General features: G+C 53.1%; 1 protein-coding gene across 1 annotated transcript; it reads left to right on the forward strand.

Annotated features, from left to right (window-relative positions):
- The first annotated feature begins 1,579 nt into the window (after positions 1 to 1,579).
- On the forward strand, positions 1,580 to 17,937 carry STRIP1 (striatin interacting protein 1). Its single transcript, XM_087828260.1, has 21 exons — positions 1,580 to 1,793; positions 4,028 to 4,097; positions 4,790 to 4,864; positions 5,324 to 5,458; positions 5,550 to 5,670; positions 5,898 to 5,966; positions 6,861 to 6,967; positions 7,060 to 7,187; positions 8,153 to 8,335; positions 8,692 to 8,909; positions 9,820 to 9,885; positions 10,010 to 10,073; positions 11,059 to 11,130; positions 11,599 to 11,673; positions 11,876 to 11,973; positions 13,184 to 13,310; positions 13,537 to 13,637; positions 14,385 to 14,451; positions 14,980 to 15,084; positions 15,676 to 15,880; positions 16,950 to 17,937. Exons 1-21 carry the CDS (start codon positions 1,614 to 1,616, stop codon positions 17,195 to 17,197), a joined length of 2,514 nt encoding a protein of 837 aa, XP_087684386.1. The 5' UTR covers positions 1,580 to 1,613; the 3' UTR covers positions 17,198 to 17,937.
- Positions 17,938 to 21,976: the final 4,039 nt, after the last annotated feature.

The following is a 21,976-nucleotide window of genomic DNA, read 5'->3' on the forward strand; positions in this document are numbered from 1 at the left end:
CCTTGCTGGGGATTGAGCCCCCAACCCTGGCATGTGCCCTGACTGGAATCGAACTTCAATCTCCTGGATCCTAGGTAACAGAGCTTGTGGTAGGTCAGTCTTAGAACTTGACCAAACTACAGTCACAAAAACTAGATGTCAGTTGTGTGTGGATTATGTGGAATTTACTAAGAGGCCTCTCAGCATTGGTCCTTTTCCTGCAAATTCCTTACTTTTTCCTATGAACTTGATCCATTTCAGCTTGCATGAAATGCTCATTTACATTAAAGCACCTACTAGGAGGGACCCCGGCAGAAATCATGCAAAAGTTGCACCACAGAGACTGTCCGAGAATTGAGCTGGGGGTGCGGAGCAGCCAAGCAAGATGTGGTTCTGGAGAGACCCAGGTGGATAAAAATGCCTTTAAGGACTTCACAGCATAGTAAAGCAATTATTACACATCACCTTTAAGGTGTCAAATGGGCATCTCAAACTTGACATGTCCAAAACAGCAATCTTGATCTTCCCCATAAATCAGTTTTTCTTTCTCCCAGATCCCCCTATTTTTATAAGCAATACAACCACACACCCAGTTTCTCAAGTCAAAAATCTAGGACTCGTTCTTTATTCTTCTCTCCAGCCTTTCAGCAAATTCGTCAAATCGACCTACACAATATAAAACTGTATCAACCCAATGCTCCACCCTGGCAGAATCCACCATCATTTCCACCTGTATAATCTCCTACCCTGTCAACCTTCATCCACTCTTGCAACTCAAGTCTCTTCTCCAAAAGCAGCCAGCTTGGTCTTTCAAACATCAGACCCTAACACTTCCCTGGCCAACACCTCCAGGGGCTTTCCATTTCACTTGGAATAAATGTCAAACTCCTTTCCATGGCCTCAAGGCCCAGCATTTCCCTGGCCCACCAGGGCCTGGCCTTTGTCTCCCTCGAGGAGACTCCTGGCTCGCTCTGCGGCCTCTGCGGCCTCTGCGGGGAGCTGTGGCCTCCAGGGGTCTTCCGCAGGCCTCTGCCTCTCCTCGCAGAACTCCTTCAAGATCACACCCGGGGCCTCCCGGACATGGCCCTGCTGCCCCATCCCCACTGCCTTTTGCTTCTCCCCTGCACTTCTCTAACTCTATCTGCGTGCTCCTTTTCTCCCCCACAGGCAGGGCAGACATTCTAAGTGTTCGTTAAGTGAATGATGAGTGAATGCTTGTCACAACTGTAACTGTTTTATCGACTTACCCATTTGCTTAGCATACCTCCCCCACGCGAACGTGTCCATATTGTTCACGGCGCCCCCCCAAGCGTTGAACAGGACTATAAAAATGACAAATGCAAACCCTGTTAAAGGAAGTCGAGGGAAAACTAAAATGACTGAGGGAACTACGGGAGGCCTCACTGATAAAAGGACATCTAAGCTGGGACAGAAATGAAGTGGAAGCTAGAAGGCCCAAAAAAGGTAAAGATTTCCAGCCGAGGGCATCTCGCGAAGCGTTGGGCGGCCAAGATGGCTTCCGCACTAGCCGCCACACCTAATATGGCGGCCGCAGAGCGTTCCTGGAAGAAATCTCGCGAGAGTGGCGGCCAGACTCCGCCCGGGAGTTGAGCTGGGGGTGTGGAACAGCCAAGATGGAGCCGGCAGCCGGCGGCCCGGGCCCGCTGATCATGAACAACAAGCAGCCTCAGCCGCCGCCACCTCCGCCGCCCGCAGCCGCGCAGCCGCCCCCCGGGGCACCGCGGGCCGGCGGGGCTCTCCTGCCCGGGGGCAAAGCCCGAGAGTTCAACCGCAACCAGCGCAAAGACTCGGAGGTCAGGAGCGCCGGGGGGCGGCGGCTGTGGCTGTGGGGTCCAAGCGGGGTCCCCGGGGGGCTCGGCCGGGCCTGGCTGGGGGGTTGTCATTGTACAGGGAAAGGAGCGGGACGTGAGGCGGGCACCCCGGGGCCGGGGGCGTGAAGCCGGGGTCCGCGCCCCGAGCTCCGCCGCCCAGGGGAACCCTCGTTCGCTCCTCGGCGGCCGGAGCTGTGGACGCGCCCTCGGAGCCCAGCCTCTGGGAAGCCCCCCCCGCCCCGCTCCGGCTCGGGGGTGCAGAGCTGGTGGCCCGCGTGCGCTCCGGGGGCCGGGCGGCGGACCCCCGACCCTGACGGCCTCTGCCCCTGGCCCCGCGGGTGTGGCGGCGCGCGGTGGCCGGCGTGCGCGGGCAGGGACGGGGCCCCGGAGCCCGGCGGAGCTCGTTACTACTAATAGTACTACGGCGCCGGAGGCTGCCAGACCGGGAGGGGGCCCGTGCCGCCTGGCCCGAGCCGGGGCGGGTTCAGGCCCCGGTGCCACAGTGCCCGGTGGTCGGTGCGCCCGGTGCGCCCGATGCGGAACTGTAAGAGATCAGAAATGCACATTTTAAACCCGAGTGGGGGCTCAGCGTTCCCTCGTCTCTTGCTAGTGGGCTGTCCCTCCCCTTCCGGAGACACCGTACAGTCTGGAGCTGACTAGTCACCTCGCCCCGCGCGTTAAAGAATTCCTCCCACTGCCTCCATCGTAGAATTCATGAATGAAGACGCTCCCGTCGCAGCGTGTCAGGGCTGCTTAATCGGCATGTTCCCAGAGCACTCACGCTGAGGTCTCCTTCACCGAGACAGTTGCGAGGCTCACCAGTCAGGCACTTAGGCATGAGAGGGAATCAATCCCTCGCTGTCCAGGCCGAATGCACAGGTCCTGTCGGAGTGGCGGTGCTATCTTTAGGCATGTGGAGTCAAGCTTCGGTTTCCGTTGGCAAGTGCAGACCTCTGGTCAAACGTGTCAAAACTTGTCAAGTCCAAAGCAGACATTCCCTGAGCGCTAAGTTAATTTTTTTTGAAAAAGCAAAGAAACCGACCTCTTAGGAGCCCTTGCTTGGTGGGGCGAGGGGACATCATTGGTTGCCTAATGATTTTTCAAGTGTGAGGATTGTGAAATTGGCGGGGGTGAACCTGCCTTCATCCTGAGGGGAGTTGTAGTTTGGAAAGAGTTTTACATTTTCTTAAGTAGCCGTAAATGGTCAAATAAATACCCTTGGATACATTTAAATTTCTCTGTCTACCCTTTAATTTCCATTTGGGCTCAACACAAAAAAGGGCAGTCAGTGAGCACATCTAAGCTGAGAGACCTGTCTAAATTCGTCTTCTTAGAGATACTGATGCTGTCTTGGCTCATTGGCAAGTCAGAGCTGCCATCAGTAGGCTGGGAACCTGAGCAGCGCCTGGAGGACAGGGCTGACGCGGTGAAAGCCCACTGTGTGCAACCTGATTTTGATTAGTGCTTAAAAAACTTCCAGGTAGATTTTTGTCTTTCCAAGTAGCTCGTAATTAAGCCTGAGGACTTTGCCTATTTTTTCACTTCTCTCGTCCCATAATAAGGCTTCTAAGATGATGTGTTCTCAGTCATCACCTGTCCCCAGCAATAAAGGGGGACACATTTTCTCTGTGTGTGGGAGGGAAGCCATTCTGTTCAGCTGCTGCCTTCTCTGTGTGTCAGTTCTCACTGAAGTTTGAGAGAAGGGTGGGAAGACAGAGGGTGTCAGTATTCACTCTGTCCTGAGCTGTTGATAGCCTGCTAGCCAGAAAGAATTGGGGCTTCCGGAACCTTAGTACCATATGGACTGAATGGTCATTCACTGCATAGAATGCACAGAAGCTTTGTGTTCATTCATTCAGATATTTATTTGAGTATAAACCATTCATTCATTCACTCGTGGAAAGTTGTGGGCTGGGTGTTGTGAAATCACTGGTGAGCAAAATAGAGTTCCTCCTCTCAAAGAACTGCAGTCTCACGGAGAGGCCCACACTTAACAAATACACACGCGAGTGTATCATTATAGGCATGGTAAGTGCCCTGAGGGGAAACTGTGGGGTTGTCTGAGATACTTGGGCTAACCCAGGAGACACAACATTGTGATAAACATCAGAAAAGTGGAGGCATCGGTATCCTTAACTGTGTCTCGGGGAGCGTGTATGTTTCTTTGCTTGGAAAACACAGCGATCTGTTATATCATCTCTCTCCTGTTATCACAGGGCTATTCCGAGTCTCCAGACCTGGAGTTCGAGTATGCTGACACAGACAAGTGGGCTGCAGAGCTCTCGGGTAAAGCATGGACCTTCATGTTATTTGGGGGTGTTTTTCCTTTTTGGTCTTTAATCAAATTCAGAGTGAATGCTCTTTTGGAGTTCACCTCCCCCCCCAGTTAGTCTTAGTAATGGTGTATATAAAACATGTTAATTATTGGGTTCAAGCCTGTGTATCTCATAACTTTGGCTTGTCCTTTACTTTTATGAAGCATCTCTATGTGGCCAGCTCAGTTGGCTGTGGCCCAATCCCAGGGTGGACAGAGATGCTCCTTGGCCATATGCTATCCCTGACAGTGGACTCTCCTAGAGCAGAGGATCATATAGAATACAAGCAGGTGTGCCTACATCTGCACACATCTGTCACTGCCATTGCTGCTCCTGTGTAATGTAAGGTTAGCCTAGCATGCTCCTGGATCCTCAATGGCACAGTCCACTTCAGGAGGTAGTGGCCACTTGAGAGACACGCATTTGTGATGGCAGTCAGCCGCTAGCAGGGCATGCTGGGATGGATGTAGCCCAGATAAGGGAAGTCAGCATTCTCTCTGTCCTGTTCATCAGAACACTAAGACTCCCTTAATAATTACACAACATAGTCCAGGAGTGACTTCGACTCAGTTGCGCCTGGAAGCAAATGCCTTACCTTCTCTGCTACATGTGAGGCCTGGTGTGGGATGTGGACACGGAGCTGATGAGACTTGTTCTTGACAGAGCTTTACAGCTACACAGAAGGGCCAGAATTCCTGATGAATCGAAAATGCTTTGAAGAGGACTTCCGGATCCATGGTGAGATGCTTCTCTCCACTTCTTGGTCTCTTTCACCCCATATCATGAGATCTGCAGGGCTTCTCTTAGTCATCTGAATGACCTCAGTCATCCTGGCATGGCCTACAAAGCCCACCGACCCATGGTTGTCCCAGGTCAGATGTGACAGTCAGGGTGGGCTTGCAAGTCCTCTGGAGACAGTGGTGTCCTCTAGAGGCAGCTGCGTTTTCCATTTTCAGAATGTGCGTATTAGGAAAAAAAGAAATTTTATGTGTTTAAAATTGCACCAAAAGTAGCATTATTTCAGTCTGAAATTTCAGATTCATAGAGCAGCAGGGCAGGCTTTAGACCTTATGGAGAGAATAACTGGTCTTTCTGAGCAATCTGGTCCCGTGGCAGTCCTGGATTTGGTGGGTTAACATACCCAGTCCTTTGTGAGGTTTTTCTGGGCTCAGGTGGGACTGGTCTCTTGCCCTTCAGTGACAGATAAGAAGTGGACCGAGCTGGATACCAACCAGCACCGCACCCATGCCATGAGGCTCCTGGATGGCCTGGAAGTCACTGCCAGGGAGAAGAGACTCAAGGTGGCTCGTGCGATCCTCTACGTTGCCCAAGGTACTGAATGGACCCCCAGGGCCCCAGGCCCCTCTTCAGTGATGTGGGCTAGTCAGGGAGGGGTTCAGTGAGCTGTGCCCTGTGTCCGCAGGCACCTTCGGGGAGTGCAGCTCGGAGGTGGAAGTGCAATCCTGGATGCGCTACAACATCTTCCTACTTCTGGAGGCGGGCACGTTCCATGCTTTGGTGGAGCTTCTGAACATGGAGATAGAGTGAGTTCTCCTGAGGGGCTTGAGTAGGGAGACGTTGGGGTGGGGGACGGAGTTTACAGCACGGCTAATCTCAAGCACCTCATCTGGGGTCTGAGTTCTTACCGGGGCCTGTGGTGTCTTGTGCCATCTAAGCACGTGTCGTGTTTTATTCCCCATTTGAGCAGCCCTTGTCAGGGGAACCCCTTCTCTTCCCTCTGGGGCGGCACTGAGTCTAGTCTCTCCCACAGCAACAGTGCCGCCTGCAGCAGCGCGGTGAGGAAGCCGGCCATCTCCCTGGCTGACAGCACAGATCTGAGGTGAGGCTGTTAGAGCAAGGTCAGAGCAGGGCGGGGGGTGCGTCCTTGGGTTTTTTCTCTGTGTGCTATGTGCGTGTTCCTTCTCACACACTAACCTGCAGGTATGATGGGTTCAGTGTGGGATTAGTCAGCCCTGCTGAGGGCTCTCCCTAGGGGGGCCTCTGAGTTGAGTCTCCCAGAGGACATCCAGGGTGAAGTCACCTGTAATTGAACCACAGTGCTGCTGAGAACTCGGTATAGCATTTTGTGTCAGACGGCACACGTGATGCGACTCCTTGGGCTCCTATCTTCTGGTGCACAGCTTGATCCCCATATATGTAGGGTTAGTCCTGACAGTTCATGATGTTTCGTGGCTGCCCAGAAAGTAATCGCAACTGCTCAAGAGCCAGATCACCTTCCCCCATCTGTGAGGATAGAATCTATCTCTGCATTTGGAAGTTTTCAGACTGCCTGTTGGTCGTGTCCTCACTGTAGTTAGGGTCCCTGGGCATCACCCTGCTTGCTCCTGATTTGCACTCACTGTGGGAAACACGTCCCTTTCTCACTTCCACCCTGCTCTTCTTTGGTGGATCCAACCCCCACTTTCACAGCTCACTCCCACCGCTGTGTCGTTTGGCCATTCTTGTTTCTATCAATCCATTCAGCATCCATTTACCAAGCACCTGCTTTGAGTAAGCACTTAGCTAGACACCGGAGCTACAGAACAGATCTGGTCCCACCTTAGCATCATGGGACAGAGAAGGAAGTCCCAAGTGCTCTGTGAGACTCAGTTTTCTATAGGTTACAGCCCTGCCCCACCTGCTAGCCTTTGTGCCAGGCTTTTCTCATGTCAGTGGGGTGAGGAAGCCAGGGCACCCCCTTGATCCCCATTCTGCCCTGTTATCTCATCCCCAGGGTCCTGCTCAACATCATGTACCTGATTGTGGAGACCGTTCACCAGGAGTGTGAGGGTGATAAGGCCGAGTGGAGGACGATGCGACAGACCTTCAGGGCTGAGCTGGGTAGGACCCTGCGGTCCCTGGTTGCTGAGGTTGGTGGGCTCTGGGAGGGTCCTGTGTCTGCCTGTGCTCCTGATGCCGGGTTTCACCTCCAGGTTCCCCGCTGTACAACAACGAGCCATTCGCCATCATGCTGTTTGGGATGGTGACCAAATTTTGCAGTGGCCATGCCCCTCACTTCCCCATGAAGAAGGTTCTCTTGCTGCTTTGGAAGACAGTCCTGGTGAGCACCTCCTTGAAGGGGATCCCAGGTGCTAGGGGACAGGGCAGGAGAGGGACTTGGACTCCTGTTTCCCTTGGGGCTCACCCTCCCTTTCAGAATGGGCTAACCCTGTGGAGCCAGAGCCCAGGGACGCTGTGGCCTCTTTAGAGTGGTCTACACATTTGACCTTGGCCACACATTACTCGCTTCTAGGGCAATGTATAGATGAAGGTTTTTCTTTTATAGTTAATTTTTAGGGAAGGGGGAAAAGGAGAGAAAAAGAAACATCGATTCGTTGTTTCACTTATTTATGCATTCATCGATTCTTGTATGTGCCCTGATTGAGAATTGAACCTGCAACCTTGGCATATCTGGATGATGCTCTAACCAACTGAGCTCCCCGGCCAGGGCAGCCTTTTTTTTTTTTTTTTAATTTGAACATCCTACAGTATAGAGTTGACTGTTGAACAGCATGCATTTAAACTGTGTGGGTCCACTTATATGCGGGATTTTTTAAATCTCGCAGTTGAAACCATGCTGTTTAAGAGCCAACTGTATTTTCAATTCGCAGTTTCAAATCTCTGTAGGTAGACAGCCACCTTGAGTTACACATGGGTTCTGAGGTGCGTGGGGTCAGCGCCCCAGCCCCTGCATAAGGGTCAGCTGTATTTCCAGTTTGACTTTGGAAGTCTGGCAGGTACATCTTCTGAAGCAAATGAGCCTCACCTGCTTTTCTAGGAGTTTGAAGGGTTAGGTTCTGTAGTCTATGTTTGTTTTTTATGTGACAAGCACGTAATACATATAGAGAGCTAAGTGTATCTGTGCACTAGGCTCAATCAGGCCCCGTTTCTCCTCTCCCTTCCCAATAGCACTGAACTCTCCTGAGGGTAGATATGAGGGTCTCTGTAAAGATGTGGGTCACGGGTGCTATCGAGCCTGGCACAGCCTGTGGCCATTGACCCTGGCCTGCTGCCCATCTGACACAGTGCACGCTGGGTGGCTTTGAGGAGCTACAGAGTATGAAGGCCGAGAAGCGCACCATCCTGGGCCTCCCCCCGCTGCCTGAAGACAGCATCAAGGTGATCCGCAACATGAGGGCCGCCTCGCCACCAGCATCTGCCTCTGACCTGATAGAGCAACAGCAGAAACGGGGCCGGCGGGAGCACAAGGTAAGGGTGACAGGCGCCTGCCATTCCCTAGATGCTCAGGGTGCACGCATGCAGTGGCATGCAGAGCACAGGTGGGAATTGTCTCTGAATGGCTGTTAGATGAAGGCCTCTAGGTGGGGATACTGTGTGCCCAGTCCAGGGTCCCAGCTTACAGTGGGTACTCAGGACATGGCATTTTTGAGGGACTAGGGCAAGGAATGGCTCACCATCTGGGCCCGACCTGGACTCCCTGTCTGGATCTCCACTGCCCTTGGCTCTCCACCTACCACCTTTCTGTGTTGCAGCCTCTGTAGCAACCTTGCCCATTTCTGGTTCCTCAGTTGGCTCTTGTCTGCTGTCCCCACACCTGTCCCCAGGCTCTGATAAAGCAGGACAACCTGGATGCCTTCAACGAGCGGGATCCCTACAAGGCTGATGACCCTCGAGAAGAGGAAGAAGAGAACGACGAAGACAGCAGCCTGGAGGGGGAGGCGTTCCCCCTGGAACGGGACGAAGTCATGCCTCCTCCGCTGCAGCACCCCCAGGCCGACAGGCTTACCTGCCCCAAGGGACTCCCATGGGCGCCCAAGGTCAGGTGAGTCTCAGCCCTTCGGAACGCTCTTGGCTCCTGAAACGAGAGCCCTCACACCCACAGGCTTGGCATGGCCTGAGTCACAGGGGGTCTCTGCTGGGACAGGCTGGCCCAGGGGTCTTGGGGCCTGGGCATGCTGGCCTTGCACAAAGAGGCCCTTGTATGGCTCTTGTGTGGGTAATAGGGGCTAGCTCTCAGACATAGTAACTGGTGAGGGTGGATGGGAAAGTGAAAACAGGGGCATTCAAGTGACCCCATGTCCACACACCCTGGGGTTGTAGATGGTTAACAGAAAAACTGTGGATTAAGGAGGAGCTCCTTTAGAACCATGATTAAGGTACTTCAGATGTATGTGCAAGAATCAGTGGGTGGGAAGGCACCTGGATATATAGAAATGGTGTCTGTTTGAAAAGACACCAGCTAAAGAACTAGGTGGCATGCAAGAGGATATAGAAGTCATTTTCTTGGTCCAGGCAAAGCCCCAATTTTCAGTAATCTGATGGGAATACACATGGGTCATCAGAAAACGTGAGATATGCTAATTGTTTGATGAAAATGTGACTCGTGACAAAACTAGTAGCTTAAAGCTCTCATTGTAAAAACTTTAAATATTTGAGTTCTATTGACAAAGTTGTTAATATCTGAATAAAGTATGCTTTTAATTTGATGTACCACTTTAGTTTTACAAGTAAACTAGTTATATATAATATAATTTCAGGTTATTGATTCAACAACATTATGAAGGACATTAAAATAGTCTGAAGGTTTCAGGTTTTTTTCTTTGTTTTTTCCATAAAGAAAAACAATTGTTGGAGACTTTTTCTTCTGGCTTCACAATTTCTGGATGTTCTGTATTTTATTAACTATGACACCTTCAGATAACAGTAAAAACCTTGTTCCCTCTTTTTGGCAGAGAGAAAGACATTGAGATGTTCCTCGAGTCCAGCCGCAGCAAATTCATAGGTTACACTCTGGGCAGGTGAGTGTGATCTGAGTCCCCTTTGAAGAAAGGTAACGAGAAATTCACTCTCTTGGCCTTTGGTGTTTGGGGACCCAGGTGGATCGATGTCTGGGCTTAACACAGGGCCTTCTTTATTCTCCAGCGACACGAACACAGTGGTGGGGCTGCCCAGGCCAATCCACGAAAGCATCAAGACTCTGAAACAGGTAGGCGGCTATGGTGAGCTTTTGGCCTAGTTTGGTCCCAAGTGAGTAAGGTGAGACCGGCCTATGTGGAGAAGCCATTTAGACGGTTGTCAGCCTGAAGTAGCCTGGGCTGGAGGGGTGGGTGGACTGTGCGGTACCTTTCAGCAGTTCTTCATGTTACTTATTCTAGCTGAGCAATTGTTGGGGACTTACTGGCAGCTCATTAAAGATTATATTATATGATAGTTGTTGGAGTTTTAAGGGGCCCATTAAGTAGCACCTCCTTTCCTTGCTCACATTCTAAGGCGACTGAGATAGAGGAGTAGGCAGATGGAGATGGAAACACCAGCTCTGTGGCTGACAGATCGGAGGATGAGGTGAAGGACACAGCCACAAAAGGTGTCCTAACCCCGACTTCCACCCAGAGCCAGGCAGTGCTGGAACCCCGCTAGGCCTGCTTGAGGAGCAGAAGAGGGCACAGGCTTTCGTTTTTCTTAGAAATGTCCTGTCCCTCCTCCCGTAGTCGCCAACCAGTGAGGCAGGGGTGTGTTGGAGGGGCAGGGAGAGACCGGGGTGTTTTGCACACTCATGTCTCTCCACATGGGAAGGTACATCAAGAGTGGGGAAGAGGTGTCTCCCCTGACAACATATCTCGAGTGTAAATGTTTGGTTTGAGAACATATTTCTGAAATTTTTAACAGCGAGGCTTTTTGAGTACTTGATCCTGAGTACTTGAGTACTTGATTCTGCTCACACTAGTTTTCTGTCACTGTAGCTCTTCGAAAGCCCCTTTCTCTCCCTTAATTTGCTTTCTACACTGTTTTTAAGGGGCAGGTGCTCACTTAGGAAAATACTTTGGAATTGGGATGTGAGGGATCTTTGTGGAGATGCAGCCCTCTTTGAGAAGGTTGTGTTTGAAGAAAGTTGCACAGGGTCTTTGCCAGGGCGTGGGGCATTTAGCCAGAGGATGGGAGATGTTCCCCAGCGCCTCTTCCCTTCTCTCCAGCACAAGTACACGTCGATTGCAGAGGTCCAGGCGCAGATGGAGGAGGAGTACCTTCGCTCTCCTCTCTCGGGGGTGAGTGGATGTCTTCCGTAGCCAACAGGATCCCCAGTTCTTCCTGGGCACAGTGCTGGGCCTAGACTGTGAAACTGCACCAGTTCCTGCCCTCAAAGCTTTCAGTCTCGCCCCCCCTGCAGGGATGGCCTATGTCTAGGGCAGGGTTCAGAGCGCAGACTCTGAGCCAGTCACCCGTCTCTGAATCGTCTCCACCACTTAGCGGGTGACGACCTAGTGGAGACTGGATCTCTCTGTGCTACAGGTCCCTCACCTGTAAGGTGGGGCAGTACCCATACCTTCTTCACAGGGTGGTGAGGGTTAACTGAGCTACTACGAGTGAAGTGCCTGGCACATTGTATCCTTCAGGGTCTGCTGTGGTTATCACATCATTATTTACATCCAAAGTTACAGATCCTCCTTTAGCCGGCGAGTCAGCTGGCTCAGGAGACTGGTCGGCATGGGTTGTATTTCTCACGTGTGTGAAAGGGAGAAGAGGAAGTCGAGCAAGTGCCCGCAGAAACCCTCTACCAGGGCCTGCTGCCCAGCCTGCCTCAGTACATGGTGAGTGCCCTTCCTCGGGCTCCGGCCCCGCGGCTTCTCCAGTGGCCATGGGTAGGGACCTGCATGGGTGCATGCTCCCTGCTACACCCACCTTGGGAGGAGGCCCTGCCAGTGTCCTTCAGTCCCTCCTGCCACCTGAGTCCTGCCAGAAGGACCACTGTCAGGGCTGAGTTCTGCGCCTGGGCACTCCCATCCTCCCCAGATCGCGCTGCTGAAGATCCTGCTGGCTGCAGCTCCCACCTCCAAGGCCAAAACTGACTCGATCAACATCCTGGCAGATGTCCTGCCTGAGGAGATGCCGTGAGTATCGTCACTTCTGTGGATGGTTGCTTTCTTTTTTTGATTCCTCTGCAGGTTAAGTTGAGGGTATTCCTGTCTCAGAAGGAAAAATAAGTACTGGATTAAATATTTAGATTTGCTGGTTAAGGAGAAGGCTCCATCCAGCTGGCCTGGATTTTAGTGTAGACTCTGCCCCTAGGTGATCTGGGAAAGTCAGTTCCCCCCCTGCAAAGTGAGGCAGGCTAGGTTTGACATTTCCCAAAACCCTCTCCCCAAAGGTGTGTGGCTGGGACACCCAGGACGTGGAGATTCAGCTTCTGGACAGTTTGCCAGCCAGCAGCTGAAGCTCAGCTGGGTGTGGGTTCTTTCCTGTTCACCAGTGAACCGGCCTGCTGGCTGTTAGTGAATGTCTCAGGGTGACAGTGAAATCCTCAGGGGTTCCTCCTCCCTGAGGTACTGACCGCCTCTCTTTGATGTGAGAGTACAAACCAAGACCTACTTTGAGAGGGACCTGGCCTTGACCTGGTCTCCTGCCTGCCCACTAATACCACCCAGCTCCCTGGTGGCTGGGCTCCTTGAGTCTGGGGTGAAAGCCGGCTGAGGGAGGAGGCAGGACTTGGCTAATACCAAAGGGGGTGTCACAGAACACTGGGCCCTTGTCATGATCCTTGGAAAGGGGGTTCCAGAGTCGAATATTGTACCTCTTTTAAAGAACCACAGTGAGAAGTCCTGAATTAAGAAACCTATTTAAATGTTTAATGACTATGTTGTATACCTGAAACAAATACAACATTGTGTGTCAAGTGTAATTGAAAAATAAATTTAAAAAAAAACTGATTTAACTCAAGGCTTCCCAAGTTTATCTCACTCTGAAATGCATCTTCCCCATAACAGGAGATATGTCCGTGTAGTGGCATTCCACGGAGCACACTTGAGGACACAGTTCATATGGTGGTAGAAGCTTAGGGGAGATCATGAAAAGAAGTTCGTTATTGGAGGAGAGGCAGGGAAATAGGCTAAGAATGTGTTTGGGGCATCACAAGGAAGAAAATTTGTGCTGAGCTTGGGAAGCAGGTGGGAGGAGCCCTGGGCCTGACCTCTTGAGATGTCCACGGTTGGGGGGTGAAGTGGGAGCTTTGCCCAGAGAAGGCCCAGGAATCCCCTCTCTTCTATGAGCACCTAAGAGGATGCTACACAAGCTGCTAGCTCACCCCAGGAATTGTGTTTCCAGCACCACAGTGTTGCAGAGTATGAAGCTGGGGGTGGATGTGAACCGCCACAAAGAGGTCATTGTCAAGGCCATTTCCGCTGTCCTGCTGCTGCTACTCAAGCACTTTAAGTTGAACCATGTTTACCAGGTACCTGCAAGGCCTTCCTTCCTTCCTTCCTTCCTGTCCACTGGGCCAGGGCCAGGGCCTGGGCATGGCTGCTCCTCCTGCCCTGAAGAACAGAGTCCTTGGCCTTCATACCCCCTGAGCTCTGCATGAATATTCTAAGACCCAGGCTTCCAGCCGAGGCCTTTTATCACGGGAGGAAAGGTGGTGATGTCCCAAGGGGCATGCTTATTTTTTCTGTTGGTTTCAGTTTGAATACATGGCCCAGCACCTGGTGTTTGCCAACTGCATCCCTTTGATTCTAAAGTTCTTCAATCAAAACATCATGTCCTACATCACTGCCAAGAACAGGTGCTAAGGACCAGGGATCAGGAGGGGGTGGGTACGGGGCCAGATGGCAAGGCTCCCAGCTGGCTGATCCCACTGAGCCCACTCAGCACCTACAAGCCAGCACTCTGCCAGGCTTCAGGACACAGATGAATGAGACATGGTCCCTGCCTGTGAGAATGCCAGTGTGTCCAATCTGAGTCTAGCTGGTCTAGTGACTGGTGACTCGGTCTGTGCCTGGGTGGGAGGGTCTTATCCTGGGCTCCAGTCCTGCCCTCACTGTCATGCGCCTTTTTTTTTTTTTTTTTTTTTTGAGGAGAACAGCCAGCCAGGCTGCCTGCTCTCTGAAGGAGCTCAGCCATGTGCACTGTCATGCCCTGTCTGCTGACTCTTAGCCCCACCCCTCTCACCTGGTACCAGCTGTACTTGACAGTGCCTGCTCATCAGTGTGGTACATCACCGGGGGAGCCGTCAGCCAGACGCTGTCTCCAGAAGGAGCTTGGCATAAATTCATGGCCTTAGAAGTCTCCCTGCAGCCCCAAATTCATTGCTGTGGGGAAAGCAGGGTCTCCACCCCTTATAAGATTACAAGCTGGTCTCTGGCCAGAGGAACCTTACAAGTTTTCTTGGAGCAGGTGTTTCCTCATCTTAGAGCTGGGAAACCAGGGTAGTGCAGACAAGGTAGATTTCTGTTTCCATCCCAACAAGTGAGGGAAGAGAGCCAAGAGCCTTTGCTCATGGTGGGCGCCTGCCTGCTCTTGCCCTCTGCAGCATCTCTGTCCTGGATTACCCTCACTGCGTGGTGCACGAGCTGCCGGAGCTGACTGCCGAGAGTCTGGTGAGTGGTGAGGCTCTACCCAGCCCCCTTTGGAATGAGGGTCAGCAGTGCAGAGCCTGGCTCCCCCCACACTGGGTTAGGTGTCTTCATAGATGAGAGCCTGGCTTTTAAAGCACTGTAATTTCATACATGGGTGGGGGAGGGACCTTGCTGGGCAGAAAGATTTGGATGTAGGGATTAGTTTGTTGGGAGCATGGTCATCAGAGGCTGATGACTCAGAGCTCATGGGGTCGAGTTGCTTCTCCCTTTCCACACTGGAACTCTGAGGGGCCACAGCTCTGAGGGAGCCAGGTTGTGAGGGCTGATGCCACAGCCCCAAATATCAGTTTATGTTTCCTGCAGGAAAATTCTAGGGAGCCCCCCCCCGCCAGCTTTTGGGATGGAATTTCCCTGGGGCTGAGGAAAGGAGTGGGTGCCCAGTACAGGGATAGAGAGAGCTGCAGTTCTGAGGTCCTATGTATGAGGGCCCTGGAAGCTGCTGAGCACCGTGTCCTGAGGGTCATGGTTGTTCCTGGGCTTTCCCTGCAGGAAGCCGGTGACAATAACCAGTTTTGCTGGAGGAACCTCTTTTCTTGCATCAACCTCCTTCGGATCTTGAACAAGCTGACCAAGTGGAAGCATTCAAGGACTATGGTGAGTCAGTGGAGTCGGCAGGGGTGGACCTTGGAGCTCAGAGCAGAGTGCCACACCCCATCCCTTCCCCTGAGCGTAGGAGCAGGGGTCCCCAGGGTGGGCTTGTTGCTGCAGCTATATCCTTCCCTCCTAACTTTTCTGCAGCCACATCTTTGCCCTTTAAGGGCTGATTCCTGGTTCCTAACCAGTTGAACTGGAGTCTGGAAGAAGCTCAGTCATGCACTGGAACAAATCAACACTCACAGAGGGGCTTTCTCTCTAACCAGGGCCTGGGAGTCTCCCTTAACTCTGAATCTGTGGGTGCCTTTGGGGTGGAAAGCGCCCTGAATCCTCTGAAATTGTAGGAACGTGCACACAGCAGTATTTCTGAAGGAATTCATAGTTTTCCTCAGATTCCAAATTGACTTATAATTAGGGTGGCCAGCAGTCCTGGTTTTAACAGTGGAAGTCCCATGTCCCAGCAAACCCCTCAGTCTGGGGAAAACTGGGACAGTTGATCGCCCTGCCCGTGACCCCAAAAGGGGTGAGCAGCAGGGTGGTGGTACAGGTATTAGTTGTGCCCTCCACTGGGCCCGCCCTGTGCCCTTGCAGATGCTGGTGGTGTTCAAGTCCGCCCCCATCCTGAAGCGGGCGCTGAAGGTGAAGCAGGCCATGATGCAGCTCTACGTGCTGAAGCTGCTCAAGGTGCAGACCAAGTACCTGGGGCGGCAGTGGCGCAAAAGCAACATGAAGACCATGTCTGCCATTTACCAGAAGGTGCGGCATCGACTGAACGATGACTGGGCCTACGGCAATGGTGAGGCCCCATGCAAGGGGTGCAGTGTGGTGTCGGGGAGTGGTGACTTCTTTCCCTCGCTTCCCTAGGCTGCCTTCTGAGGAATCAGGATGGGGGCACTAGGAAGGACCTTGAGAAGCTGTCCATACCTGGTGTCTGGTCATCCCCCGTTCCTCTATCCCTCCCTCGAAATCCTTCCTTTTCCAGAAATTATCACAAGATTCTCTTCCATCTTTTCTTTCCTCCTGCAACTTCCTTGATTCTGACTACAAATTCTTCCATCTCCTGATGGCTTCCCCTCCATCAGTACCTCAAACTCTGCTCCAGGGATCTTTCCAAAATATGGATCTGCTGGCACCTCCCTGAGCAATGTCCTTCACTGGCCTCTGATTGCCCTTAGAATTAGAGCCAAACTCAAGTGAGGCATATGAGGCCCACACTCCTCCCTCCCTCTTCCCCTCTATAATCGGATACAGCTTCTCTGCAGCCCAGCCTGTCACACCGGGGGCTCTGGGCACATGGAGTGCTCCATCCATGCACACAACCCTGTTGTCCCCACTTCTGTTCGTTCTCCCAGCAGGGTACCTCCCCCCACGCCCCCTAACTGTCCTCTGTTTGTCTGTTTCTTCCCTTCTGTGCAGCCACCTCGGCCTGCCGGGCAGAGTGGGTTCTTCCCGTGCCCCCTGACCACACTGCCACATCATTACAGTTCCTGGCCCAGCGCGCCATGGCCAAGTGACTGCGTTCCCAGCATCCTGTGAATTTGTATCTGGGCAGGGAATTGAGAGGATGAGCTAATAGGGGGATCTGCAGGTCCCTCCTCTGTCTCCAGAGAGCCGGGGAGAAGGTGGCTCTCCTTGCTGGGTCCACGCAGACTGCAGTGTGGCCTCCTCCTCTGTAGATCTGGCTGTTCTCCTTTCACTGGACTTTCCTCTGTATCTAGGAAGGAGTCCTGTCAGTGTTCCTGAGGGTGGGACTTGGAGGTTGACATCAGCATGTCCCGTGGGGTGGCCAGGCCCTTACCTGCATGAAGTCAGGGGGAGCTGCACCGAGGGCTTGGCTCCTGACCATACCTCCTGTTTTGTCCAAGATCTGGATGCCCGGCCTTGGGACTTCCAGGCAGAGGAATGTGCCCTCCGTGCCAACATTGAACGCTTCAATGCCCGACGCTACGACCGGGCCCACAGCAACCCCGACTTCCTGCCTGTGGACAACTGCCTGCAGAGTGTCCTGGGCCAGCGGGTGGACCTCCCCGAGGACTTCCAGATGAACTATGACCTCTGGTTAGAAAGAGAGGTCTTCTCCAAGCCCATTTCCTGGGAAGAGCTGCTGCAGTGAGGCTCCTGGAGGGGCTGGAAGGGGAAAGAAGGTGATGTCGAGGGGCCCCAGGGCCTGTCCTGGTTTGCTGCAGTGTGCCCAGTGCCCTCCAGGTGGCAGCACAGCCCCACTGTGCCCTCCCCAGATAGCATTGGGTTTGGCCTCTGGTTGATCCCAGTGTCCTGCCTGGGAACAGTCATCTCTGCTTACCATCCTCTCTCTTCACTCCTCCCAGCCTTCTCTCTTGGACATGGTTCGTTGCAGCTCATTTCTCATTCAGCCCAAGGCTGGGAAAAGCTGGGACAGGCTGGGAACCCACCACATCTGAATTTCGGGGCTCACGCTGACTCTTCTTGAGACATGTAAATCCCTGGCAGGCCAGCTTGCCAAGGAGCAAGGCTTAGGATTGGGGCCAGGCCAGAAAGTCAGAGTCCTGGCTTTGCTTTGGGGGTTTCTGATGTCATTCCAGCCTCCTGCTAAGTTTCTTCCAGAAGCATTGCAGAGGCTCTTGCCGCTCCCTCAGCACTCGGGTTTTGGATAGGGTTAGGGCGAGAAGAGAAGCTTCCCTTAACCAGAGGCACCGTTTTTCCTCTTGGTTTGCAGGGGTCTGTAAATATCTATATATAAATCTGTGTGTATTCTCTTGTGTCATGTTGGGGGTTCTAATGTGTTTGTGTATTCTGTTTACATTAAAAGGAAGCAAAAATAATCCCAGTGGCCTTGACTGCAGAAAATATGGCCCCTAAATATCTCCTGCAGGTCTAGAGAGTGGGTTTTCTTGCTAGCATTGATAGGTCACCCAGTTGTCTTCTGCCAGGCTGCCTGCCTTTCCCATCTGGGGTGGGGGTGGACGGTGGCACTTCTCCAAGGTGTTCTTTCTCCCCACATCAGTCTGGAGTTGCACAGCCCAGCTCCAGGGCTCTGGGTTGCTGAGCAACACGCCCTGCATCCCTGGGTTGAATGTCATTGCAGTAGGAGCCCCAGGTTTCTCTGGATCACACTCTTGAGCTGGCCTCAGCCAAACCCATTTCAGTACTAGGGAGGGAGGGGCTGGTCAGAGAGGGGTCGGTGCTTGGGGCCCTTACTGGGGCAGATGGTTGGGACAGAGAGGAAACGTATGTGCCCTGAGCCTGGGGAGCAGACCATCAGGAGTCAGCCTCTCAGTGGAAGAGAGTGTCAGAGGAGCCAGGCCGAGGGAGAAGCAAGGAAAATCTTTTGTGAGTTTGAGGCCTGGAGCCTGCTCCTGGCCTTCAGAGCTCTGCATGTGGCTGCCTCCTCTTCACTCAGCTTGAGACTCTGCTTCTGGGGAGCTTCGCACTCTGATGCTGGTAAAAAGAGTACCCCCTTCTCAGAACTACTTGAAGTTCCCTTAGCTTACTTTAGGCCATGAGCTTCAGTCTCCAGGAGGTCTTGACTTATAAAGGAAACATGTTCTGGGGGAACCTCCCGTGTTGGGTTTCCTTTCAGTGCCAGTCCTGCCTGGGTCCTGCTCAGCCCCTGTCCAAGCCCCAAGCTGAGTTCCGGAACAGGCCTTGATGTGCCAGCGTGGCAAGGAACAGCAAGGGTGGTGGCCAGCAGTGCACTTAAGTCACACAGCCTCTGAGACGGGATGCCCCTGGGACTGATTGGCATTTTGGCCCAAAGTGAGTTGCACAGGACAAGGGAATGTGACACAGCTCGTGTGTGCTTGATGGATTTCCTGCTGTTTCTCGCCAGGACCTGTAGGAAGTGCGTACTGTGAGGTTTCAGTTTGGGGAAGATGGATTGGCCCATTCTTTCTCCCCCAGGCAGCCTGGCCTTTTCAGTCTGCCTGCCTGAGGCTTTCTTCTTTCATTTTCCCAATCCCTCCTCTGAAGCTTCCCCTAAGCAGAGGTGCTATTTTCCCTCTTGGTCTGCAGTGGTCTAAATATATCTGTATAAAGCTGTGTTAACAAGACACAGACTGTCAAAGCTGCAAGGGCCACCCGGGAGGGGACAAGCCTTGTCAGAGCCAGGTGTGCTCATGGCAGATTGGCCATATGAACCCAGTCTTTGTACAGAAATATCTTTGGAGTCAGTGACCACCTGATCTCTGTGGCTTTATACCTCGGCTGGGTCACGAGATGGGCAGGGTCCGTGAAGGTCCTTTGTAAATGGCCGAGATACATAAAAGGTTGGTTATTGCTAACCATGCTCAGGGCCCAGCACTCCTTCAGTCCACTGAGGGATGGATCACCCCGTGGCAGTATCGCTTTGAGGATGGCAACTTGACTTGTCAATCAAGAGTTACTGCTTCCTGGGTGCCAGACAGGCACCAGGGCCAATACTGACACTTCCTGAAAGCCCGTTTCCACACAGGAGCCAGCAATCAGCAGCTGTTGAGAGCTTGCTATGTGCCAGCCACTGCTCTGAGCACTTTATGTATGTAAATTATTGTTTACAGTGGCCCTGAATGGTAGCATTATTACAATGCCTATTCTACAGATGAGAAACTGGCACAGAAAGGGTGGAGAACTTGCCCAAGGTCACAGAATAACGAGAGCCAGAGCCTGGACGCACACCCAGGCCTCTGTGCAATGTGCGCTCCACTCCCCACACCGTTTCCCTATTAATCATTGTACTCCCGGCACTTACCAACAGAGCATTCCTTTGCTCATTCATTCACCTTAGTCAGTACTTAGTACTTGCTCAAGCGTGGGCCCTGGAAAGATTCTTGGCAAATGGCAGTTGATCTAGGCCCTAACTAGCCACCCAGGCTTGGCCTGGCCTTTGGTATGCCCCAAATGTGCCCCATCAAGGTAACTTGGGCGTTACCGCTGCTGCCTCTGTCAGAGCCTGTCTTTCTCTCCCAGGTGCCAGAGACCGCCTGTGCCATACCTGTCAGGTTTATCTCCAGGAGGCTGGCTCCCTGTCTGCCCTCTGATGAACTGGCTTCGGAGAGCAGCAGTAGCTGTGCGGTTCCTTTGGCACTTGGCGCAGCTGGCCTCAGGCTGCCTGCTGTGAAACGGCACCCTTCAGGAGTCGGACAGCCCTGACGTTCAATCCAGGCTCTGATGTTTAAGTCACTGAGCGACCTTGAGCTCATCAAGCTCAGCCTCAGTTGATGCCTTTGTAAAAGTTGGTTTAAAAACAGCAAGGTGGTGAGGCCTAAGTAAGTCATGGACAACAGATCTGCACACCCGGCTGGCAAGAAGAAACACAGAGTGAATGAATGGCCGCTATTCTTAGTATTGCTAATGGCCCTTCCAACTCTAACCTTCTGTGAATTTGCATTCATTTCCTGTGTCCCCTGGAAAACAGGAACCCCCTTCAAGGACCATGTCTCAGGCCTTCTTACATCCCTAACCCTTAGCTCCCTGCTCTGAATACAGACTCCCAAAAGAGTCAGCCCCTGTTCTAGCCACCCTGCCATTGTGCCTTGAGGGCCTGCCCTGGGCCAGGCCCTGCTCTAGATCCCTGCGTGTCCAGGGGGATAGAACACCACACTCCCTTTCCTTGATAGGCTCACGGTTGATAGAAGGCCATAAAAGCAAGTGAGAGCAATAGTGTGGTGGAGACACATCTGCAGGGCCACACAGGTCCTGCGGGCCCCAGCCAGGGCCCCCCAGCTGGAGAAGAGACTGGCAGGGGAGCCTGCAGTTGGTGAGTGGGAAGGGAGGGACCCCAGCCTCAGGAACAAGGGCCCTAGAGCAGAGGCTTTGTGCTCATCCCCCTACCCCTGCCCCGTGCAAATGGCCAGGATGAGCCTGTAGCTGATGCGGGGGTGGGGGGTGAGGTGCGTACTCCCTGTGCCCGACCCGGGAAATGCCCGGTTCCTGGAGATGCCGGGCTCTGTTCCTGTCTGGGCTGCAGAGGGTCTGTACTTAGGGTTGTAATTCAGGTTGATGTGTAAATGACTGGGAGGTGGGAAGGAAGGTGGAATGCCTCTAATGAGAAGCGTTTCCCGATGCAGGACTGAGATGAGAAGCCTGGCCCGAGGGCCTGGTGTCTGTGCCCCCACCAGGACCAAGACTTAGGGCTTCTCTGGGTGGGCCTCACTGAACAGAGAGGAGCCTTAGCAAAGGCTAGCAGCTCTCTTAAAGTTGGGATTCCAGGAGGGGGCCACTTCCCCTTTCCTTTACCAGAAGGGCGACCAGAGTCCCAGCCTGGCCTCGGGGAAGCATGGGGCTTAAGCCGAGGGCCGAGTTCACCTCCGGAGCGAGGCTGGGTCATGGGCATCTGGAGATCTGGGGGCTGTGCCTTCGTGGTGAGATGCCTAGAGTGTAGAGGAGGGGGATGGGAGGATGGCTAATGGGAAGCAGGTGGAAGGGCTGCCTGTGTCCTAGCTAGGGGACAGGCTGGCTGAGATGGCCCAGTCAGTGGGAGAACCCGTCAGCACACAGATAATCCAGGGGAGCAGGCTCCGGGATACCCATTCATATTCATTATGTGTGAAGCTGGCGGTTGTAAAGTTAGCTTTCCCTTCATTTAGCTGTCACTGGACAGAAAAATATGAGCTGTGGGCAGATGCCCCTGGATGGGAGCCAGTAGCTGGTCTCCGGCCTCCCTGTGCCCTCCCCTGCCGGCCCCTCCTGGCCTCTGCCCGCCTCCCACTCCAGCGGCAGTGATCTCTGGCTCAGCCTTACTTTCTTCTCTTGTCTGTCTCGTTCCCACTTCTGCTTCCTCTGCTTTCCCAGGTCCTTCCTCTTCCATCTTTTTCTAAGCTGTGCTTGACCACTGCTCTACCTCTGGCACCCAGCACAGTGCCTGGCACAGAGTGGGCCCTCAGTCAACATTAGAACAAACTACTCTCTGTATCTCTCTGACCTGGTGGGACAAAAG

This window comes from Miniopterus natalensis, chromosome 19 (assembly GCF_054644295.1).
Source record: "Miniopterus natalensis isolate mMinNat1 chromosome 19, mMinNat1.hap1, whole genome shotgun sequence".
Taxonomy (NCBI): domain Eukaryota; kingdom Metazoa; phylum Chordata; class Mammalia; order Chiroptera; family Miniopteridae; genus Miniopterus; species Miniopterus natalensis.